Source organism: Arachis stenosperma, chromosome 3, assembly GCF_014773155.1.
Source record: "Arachis stenosperma cultivar V10309 chromosome 3, arast.V10309.gnm1.PFL2, whole genome shotgun sequence".
Taxonomy (NCBI): domain Eukaryota; kingdom Viridiplantae; phylum Streptophyta; class Magnoliopsida; order Fabales; family Fabaceae; genus Arachis; species Arachis stenosperma.
The window spans coordinates 45,122,399-45,130,657 of NC_080379.1; the positions used below are offsets into that span (position 1 = coordinate 45,122,399).

General features: G+C 46.6%; 1 protein-coding gene across 1 annotated transcript; it reads left to right on the forward strand.

Annotated features, from left to right (window-relative positions):
- Positions 1-3,940: 3,940 nt before the first annotated feature.
- Positions 3,941-7,621, forward strand: LOC130966021 (uncharacterized). Its single transcript, XM_057890769.1, has 3 exons — positions 3,941-4,783; positions 5,492-6,835; positions 6,941-7,621. Exons 1-3 carry the CDS (start codon positions 3,941-3,943, stop codon positions 7,619-7,621), a joined length of 2,868 nt encoding a protein of 955 aa, XP_057746752.1.
- The last annotated feature ends 638 nt before the right edge of the window (positions 7,622-8,259 follow it).

Genomic DNA, 8,259 nt, shown 5'->3' on the forward strand with positions numbered 1-8,259 from the left:
TTTTGCCAAAGGTTACAAATGAATCCGTCCCTACCTTCAGCGGATTACATATATATATAGATACACGTAAACCGCGGTGGGTTACCGGGTTTTACGTTCGAATTTGTTTCCTCATAAACCGTGGTGAGTCACCACGGTTTATGCACACCAAATTTCCCTAGTAAACCGTCATGGGCTCCCACGGTTTACATGTAAACCAATTTCCTCCTAATCCGTGGTGACCTCCCACGGTTTATGTATGTTTTGAAACCGTGGTGGGTTGCCACGGTTTACATAAAAATGCATTTTGCACAAAATGGTAACAAGAAACAGATTTGCACATTTACGTAAATAATTCTCCCACTTTATTTATTTATGTAATTTCTCAATTTTTTAACTTTTTTAAAAATTCTTAAATAACGTTTTGAAAAGTTAAAGACATATCTAAAACATTGTACCAAACACTATTAATATAACTTTTTATAAGTTAAAAATTAAAAAAAATAACTTTAAATTTTTTTCAAACAAACCCTAAATTAAAACTCAAATATAACTTCAGAGACGAAACCAAACTGAATATGTTATCCAACACTTTTTATACTCCCATCTTATATAGTATCAAAGTATAGAAGTATCAATTTCAGGGCAATTTACGTAAATAAATAAAGTGGGAGAGTTATTTACGTAAATGTGCAAATCTGTATGTTGTTACGATTTTGTGTAAAATGGATTTATATGTAAACCGTGGCAACCCACCACGGTTTCTAAACATGCATAAACCGTGGGAGGTCACCACGGATTAGGAGCAAATTTTTGTAGGAGGAAACCGTGGTAGGTCACCACGGTTTATGAAGGAAATTTGGCAAGAATAAACCGTGGGGAGTCACCACGGTTTATGAAGAAACTTGTTTGCACATAAAACCTTGTGGGTCACCACGGTTTATGTGTGGTAAATAATGGCCAGAAAACCTTGTTAATTTTATGTCCAAGAGACACAACTTATTTTTTATTTTTTATTATTCTTGTTAAATTTTTTATAATTATATTTTTATTATTATATTTTCATCTCAAATTTTTTTAATGAAAAAAATGAGAATAAATTAGATTTTCATAATTTGTTCTAGTTTATCACCAAGCAGAATTACAAGAACACAAAATTTTGTGTCTCTATCCATCAGTGTCTTGTCCTGTCCTATTTTCAGTGTCTTATCCTATTTTGTTGTTGAAAACAAAGGCAGCCTAATAAATACACACTATATAGTACATTTTATAAAGAAAAAAATCATCTATTTCTATTGAATATTATAATAAAATTTTTTCGTTCTCTTTATGTATTATTGACTAATATATACTATAAAATTTTACATGTATTATCAATTAGTTTTTCATTATGTTTATTCCTATTTTTCATTTTACACTATATTTAAATATTTATTATACTATAAAAAATATTAATGAACATAATAAAATAATTACTTATTAATATTTTTTAGAGTACTCATTAATATTCTTAAAATATAATAAATATTTTTTATTTTAAATTTAACAAATACTAATGTATCAATATACACTTATATGTGAATTTATTAAATCTATATAAAAGATTTAATCAATAAGCATGTTAATGAATATTAATATACCAATATTAACAAGTAATTATTTTATTGTACTCATTAATATGTTATAGTGTAATAAATCTTTATTTTATAAATGAAAAAATAAAGATGTATATAATGAGAGAGGTCACCTTAAGCTTAAACGAACTTTTGAGTAGTTTTTATAAGTTCGCCTAAGATTTTGAAAACTTCATAAAAACTCAAAATAAAAAATAAAAACACAGATTCCAAACATTAATGTTAGTGTAATATATTTTTAAAAATATTTTTTTATTTTATAATAGAAAAAAATCTGTTACGGCCTGGCCCAAGGTCCGCATGGGTCGACCCGACCCAAGTTCTACCCGACCCGAACACGCGCCCTTTAACCGACCCGGACACGCGTCCTGTACGGTCCGGCATGCGGCTGCAGGACAATGTCCTTGGGGGATATGGGCCTGTCCTCTCTGGGGGCCCACTACTGACATGTATATAAGGGGAAGAATGGCTCTTCCCCCGAGGTACGTCACATTCTTTCACCCTATCACTCTGCCCGCCTGCACATTGCTGACTTGAGCGTCGGAGTGTCTTTGCAGGTGGCACCCTCCCTCATCATCTCTCCACGACCAGTGCTCGGCTACTCGACAACCCGCAAGCAGTGCGACCCAAGTTAAGGCGCCCTCACCCCTCCATCTGTCCACCCGACCTGTTTGGAACCCGACCACCGAACATTGGCGCCGTCTGTGGGGACGTCTAAATGGAAGTCGTACTGGGTCCCGGCGACCACGCTCGGGCAGCCGGAGCGGAGGGGGCAGCCTCCGTCGCCTCGCAAGGGGGGCGGCGGAGGTCCCCCCATCGACACACGAGGACACGACCATTCGGAGGAACGAGCGACGATAGCGCCATAATAATGCAGGAGCTACGCCACAGAGTTCAGAACCTAGAACGACAGATTGCCGACCGGGAGCGGGAGGGACGGTCCACCGACCCGAGCTACACCCCGTCTCCTGGAAGCGGGGAGGAAGACTCCCACCGAAGCCGCCTGAGGACGGAAGCGGAAAGCTCGCGGGAGGAGTCACCCGTGAGAAGGAGACGAAATGATACGATCATCTACTCCCGCGGCAGACCGACCCATCGAGCGACAAGAGGTCGCGAAGACGGAAGAACACGACAACCTGTCATAATGGGCGTCACCCCGTTCCACCGATCTATCCTCGAGGTCCGGCTGCCGAAACACTTCGACAAGCCAACGGACATGAGGTACGACGGAACTCAAGATCCTCTAGAACACCTCACGGCCTTTGAGGCCATGATGAATCTAGAAGGAGTAGGAGACGAAGTAAGGTGCCGCGCCTTCCCGGTAACCCTAGCAGGACCAGCGATCAGATGGTTTAACGGCCTCCCTCAAGGTTCCATCTACAACTTCTCGGACATCAGCCGTGCATTCCTGGCCCAATTTACAACGCGAATAGCAAAGGCCAAGCATCCTATCAACCTTCTAGGGGTAACCCAGAGACAAGGAGAGCCGACCAGGAGATACCTAGATCGGTTCAACGATGAATGCTTGGAAATCGACGGCCTAACCGACTCGGTGGCCAGTCTCTGCCTGACAAATGGCCTCCTCAACGAGAACTTCCGAAAGCACCTCACCACGAAGCCGGTTTGGACAATGCACGAAATCCAGACGGTGGCCAAGGAGTACATAAACGACGAGGAAGTCAGTCGAGTCGTGGCTGCCAATAAGCGGCAGTCCGGTTACGGCCAGGCTCGGCAGTCCGGTGGCGACGGTGAGAGAGCAAAAGAAAAGGCCAGGGAGGAGGCATCAAACAAAGCACCTAGGTCGTTCCCTCGAGTCGGGAAATTCACTAACTACACTCCACTCACCCTCTCCATCGTGGAAGTTTATCAGCAAATAGCTGAGAAAGGAATTCTTCCGAAGCCTCGACCACTTAAGGACCGTACGGGAGGAAACAAGAACCTTTATTGTGATTACCATAAGGGATACGGCCATCAAACACAAGACTGTTTCGACCTAAAGGATGCACTAGAACAAACGATAAGGGAAGGAAAGCTAGCAGCGTTCTCCCATCTCATCAGGGAACCGAGAAGACGTTATCGCGATCAAGACGAGGAAGGCAAGACACGCTCGGCCAAGCGGCGACAGGAACCCGAAGACAGAGACCATGGCCTCACTGTGATAAACGTGGTAACGGCAAAAAACGCTGCACCAAAATCCCGGTCGGCACACAAGAAAGACGCCAAGGTTCTGGCGATCTCATCCCCGCCAGCAAAGCTCTAAAAAACCTCCATCCATTTCTTTCGGCCCGGAAGACCAATGGTTCAGCGACGTCCCGGAAAACCCCCCCATGGTCATAACGGCCAGAGTGGGAACCGGCCTCGTCAAACGGATCCTTGTCGATACAGGAGCTGATTCAAATATCATGTTCCGCAACGTTTTTGACGCACTAGGGCTAAAGGACGCCGACCTGACGACTCACCAGCACGGGGTTATCGGGCTAGGCGACCACTTCATCAAACCGGACGGAGTCATTTCCCTACCAATCTCAGTGGGGCAAATCCAAGGTCGAAGATCGGCGATGGCTGAGTTCGTAATCCTCCGAGATTCCACAGCCTACAACATCATCTTGGGAAGAAAAACAATCAATGATTTTGAAGCCATAATCAACACCAAGCTGCTAGTTATGAAGTTCGTCACCGATGATGGATCAATAGGGACCATAAGAGGAGACCTCGAGACGGCGGTCGCTTGTGACAACGCCAGCCTTTTCCTCAGGAAGAAGTCCAAGGAAGCATCCGGCGTGTTCCTAGCCGACCTTGACGCCAGAGTGGAGGACAAGCCGAGGCCAGAACCAGAAGGGGACCTCGAGAAGTTTAGAATCGGTGACGAAGAGGAAAAGTTTACATTCGTTAACAAGAACCTCCCACGTGAGCTGAATGAGCCTTTGATTGAAATGATAAGGGCCAACAGGGACTTGTTCGCCTGGACACCAGCCGACATGCCAGGCATAGATCCAAAAATCATCTCACATCACCTAGCCGTCAAAGCGGAAGCACGCCCAGTGGCTCAACGAAGAAGAAAGATGTCGGCGGAAAGAGCAGAGGAGGTAGCCAAGCAAACGGCCGGCCTCCTAGAAGCAGGCTTCATACGAGAAGTGGACTACTCGACATGGCTCTCGAACGTGGTATTGGTAAGAAAGCACAACGGCAGGTGGAGAATGTGCGTGGACTACTCAGACCTTAACAAAGCATGCCCCAAAGATTGCTTCCCCCTCCCCAACATAGATGCACTCGTCGACGCCGCGGCGGGATACTGGTATCTGAGTTTCATAGAAGCCTACTCCAGTTACAATCAGATACCGATGCACCGTCCCGACGAAGACAAGACGGCGTTCATAACGCCAGGAGGAACCTTTTGCTATAAGGTGATGCCGTTCGGCTTGAAAAATGCAGGGGCAACATATCAAAGGCTGATGAACAGGATATTCCACGACCTCATAGGGAAAACGGTTGAAGTTTACGTGGACGACATCCTGGCAAAAACAACACAACCTGACGACCTCTTGAACGACCTGGCAAGTGTATTTGCGTCTCTCCGACAACACGGTATGAGGTTGAACCCCTTCAAGTGCGCCTTCGCCATGGAAGCCGGCAAGTTCCTGGGATTCATGATAACTCAGAGAGGGGTAGAAGCTAACCCGGAGAAATGCCAGGCAATAATCCAGATGAAGAGCCCGGGTTGCATCAGGGACGTCCAGAGGTTGGCAGGACGGTTAACTTCGCTATCTCGATTCCTCGGGGCTTCGGCGACAAAGGCCCTGCCATTTTTCAACCTCATGAAGAAAGGGATGGCGTTTGAGTGGACACCCGCATGCGAAGAAGCCTTTCAACACTTCAAGGAAATCCTGGCGGCACCTCCCGTTCTCGGGAAGCCAAAGGACGGGGAACCACTATACCTGTACCTCGCTATAACAAGCGAAGCCCTAGCCGCAGTTCTGGTACGGGAGGACGGGAAAGCTCAACAGCCAGTCTATTTCATAAGCAAGGCCCTGCAGGGGGCAGAATTAAGATATAGCAAGTTGGAGAAGCTAGCCTTAGCACTCCTAACTTCCTCGAGAAGGTTAAAACAGTACTTCCAAAGTCACCAAGTTGTCGTCAGAACGGACCAAGGGATCCGGCAAGTTCTCCAAAAGCCCGATCTGGCGGGAAGAATGATGACTTGGTCCATCGAACTCTCCCAATATGACATATGGTACGAGCCCCGGCAAGCCATCAAGGCGCAAGCCATGGCGGACTTTTTAGTTGAAGTAACGGGAGACCCAGGCAAAGACATGGGAACACGGTGGAAGCTCCATGTGGACGGAGCCTCCAACCAGACCTTCGGAGGTGCCGGGATCATCCTGGAAAGCCCGATTGGGGTCATATACGAGCAGTCGATTAGATTCGAGTTTCCCATCTCGAACAACCAAGCGGAATACGAAGCCCTCATAGGAGGCTTAGCTCTAGCGGCAGAGGTCGGCGCGAGAAGGCTGGACATATGCAGCGATTCCCAAGTCGTCACTTCCCAGGTAAACGGTAGCTACCAGGCCAAAGACCCCTTGCTACAAAAGTACTTGGAAAAGGTTAAAAGCTTGAGTCAAAAGTTCGAAGAGATCACGGTCCATCACGTACCCAGAGAAAGAAACACACGGGCAGACCTCCTATCAAAGTTGGCCAGCACAAAGCCAGGGGAGAGCAACCGGTCTCTCATCCAAGGCATGACAAGAGAACCAGCAATCACACTGCACGTAACGAGCCTAGGTCCTTCATGGCTAGACCCCATCATCAACTTCCTAGAACACGGCCAAGTCCCTGGTGATGAAAAAGATGCGGCGAAGTTAAGGAGAGAAGCGGCCAAATACGCCGTCATCCAAGGACAGCTATTCAAGAAAGGGCTCAACCAACCCCTACTGAAGTGCCTACGCCCCGACCAGACGGACTACGTCCTCAGGGAAGTCCATGAGGGCTGCTGTGGGCACCACATCGGAGGCAAAGCCCTAGCAAGGAAATTAATCCGAGCTGGATACTACTGGCCGTCGATGATGGCAGATTCCAAAGAGTTTGTCAAAAGGTGTGTAAAGTGCCAGCAGAACGCTAACTTTGCCAGGGCGCCGGCCTCAGAGCTAAGCTTGCTAACGGCCTCCCGGCCATTTGCTCAGTGGGGAGTCGACCTCTTAGGACCCTTCCCGGTCGGCCCCGGGCAGGTCAAATATCTCATAGTGGCAATTGATTACTATACCAAATGGATAGAAGCCGAGCCACTGGCTAGCATATCCTCGGCCAATTGCAGGAAATTCATGTGGAGGCAGGTTATAACACGATTTGGGATACCGAAAGTCGTCATCTCGGACAATGGTACACAGTTTACTGACAAAAAGTTCACAGAATTTCTCAGCGGCCTGGGTGTTAGGCAAAGGTTCTCTTCGGTAGAACACCCTCAGACAAACGGACAAGTAGAGTCCGCCAACAAAGTTATCCTTTCAGGGCTAAAAAAGAGGTTGGACAACAAAAAGGGTGCTTGGGCCGACGAGCTAGCATCGGTCCTCTGGTCTTACCGAACAACCGAGCAATCCTCCACCAAGGAAACTCCCTTCCGACTAACGTACGGGGTAGATGCAGTAATACCCGTAGAAATCGGTGAACCGAGTCCGCGGTTGCTTTTGAAAGGAGTAGAGGAAACCGTGGAGAAGGACCTGATAGATGAAGCTCGGGCAATGGCCCATTTGACAGAAACGGCACTGAAGCAAAGAATGGCTCTGCGCTACAACACCAAAGTGCTCAAAAGGGAGTTCGAGCCAAACGACATCGTCTTAAGGCGAAATGATATCGGCCTGCCGACCCCTGGAGAGGGCAAGCTAGCGGCAAACTGGGAAGGCCCCTACAGAGTCAAAAAGGTGATGGGGAAAGGGGCCTTTAAGTTAGAAAAGCTTGATGGCAAGGAGGTCCCGAGGACATGGAACGCGGACAACCTTAGAAGATTCTACTCCTAAAGGACAGAACGACATGCCGACTAATCTAGCTAAGTAGTTAATTTGTCGCTTGAACTTTATAATAGTTTTCAAATCCATTATGTGGTTACCGAATAAGATATACTTGTGCAAATTTTCTCTCCTATTTTGTCACTTAATTTTCCAGATAAACCACCGCGTCCAACGACGACGCGCGTCCCCGGGACTGATCACCCCGGGAACCCGTCAACCCCAATCGTAACAACTACGCAAAAGGCCATGGGCCATTGATATAAGTGACGACAATAAACCAAAAACGGTTAAAAGAAATGGAAATACAACCAAATGAATGAAGAGAAATTCATCACGGCAAGACGAGCAAACGATTAAAACAGTCGTTAATCACGGGCCAAGATAAAACGGCTAAACAACAAATTGTTCACAAGCCAAAAACGGCTAAAACCAAAATAGTTTACAAGTCAAAACAAAGCGGCTAAAACTATAAAAAGAGAACTCATTTCTTGGGAACATCGACAACCTTGCCATCCTGAATAACCTTGCGGACACCGATCGCCGACGTGTCGAATTCGGGGGCGACAATTTTAATTTGAGCTTTGAGGGCGTCCTCGGTAGCCAGGATCGCACCTTTCCCCTGCTTCAAGACATCTTTATACTTAGCT

Coding starts and splice junctions, on each gene's coding strand:
- LOC130966021 (XM_057890769.1), top strand. CDS start 3,941: ATGGTCATAACGGCCAGAGTGGGAACCGGCCTCGTCAAACGGATCCTT. Junction 4,784..5,491: donor GGCTCTCGAACGTGGTATTG/GTAAGAAAGCAC, acceptor CAACACTTCAAG/GAAATCCTGGCGGCACCTCC. Junction 6,836..6,940: donor TCCCGGTCGGCCCCGGGCAG/GTCAAATATCTC, acceptor ATGTGGAGGCAG/GTTATAACACGATTTGGGAT.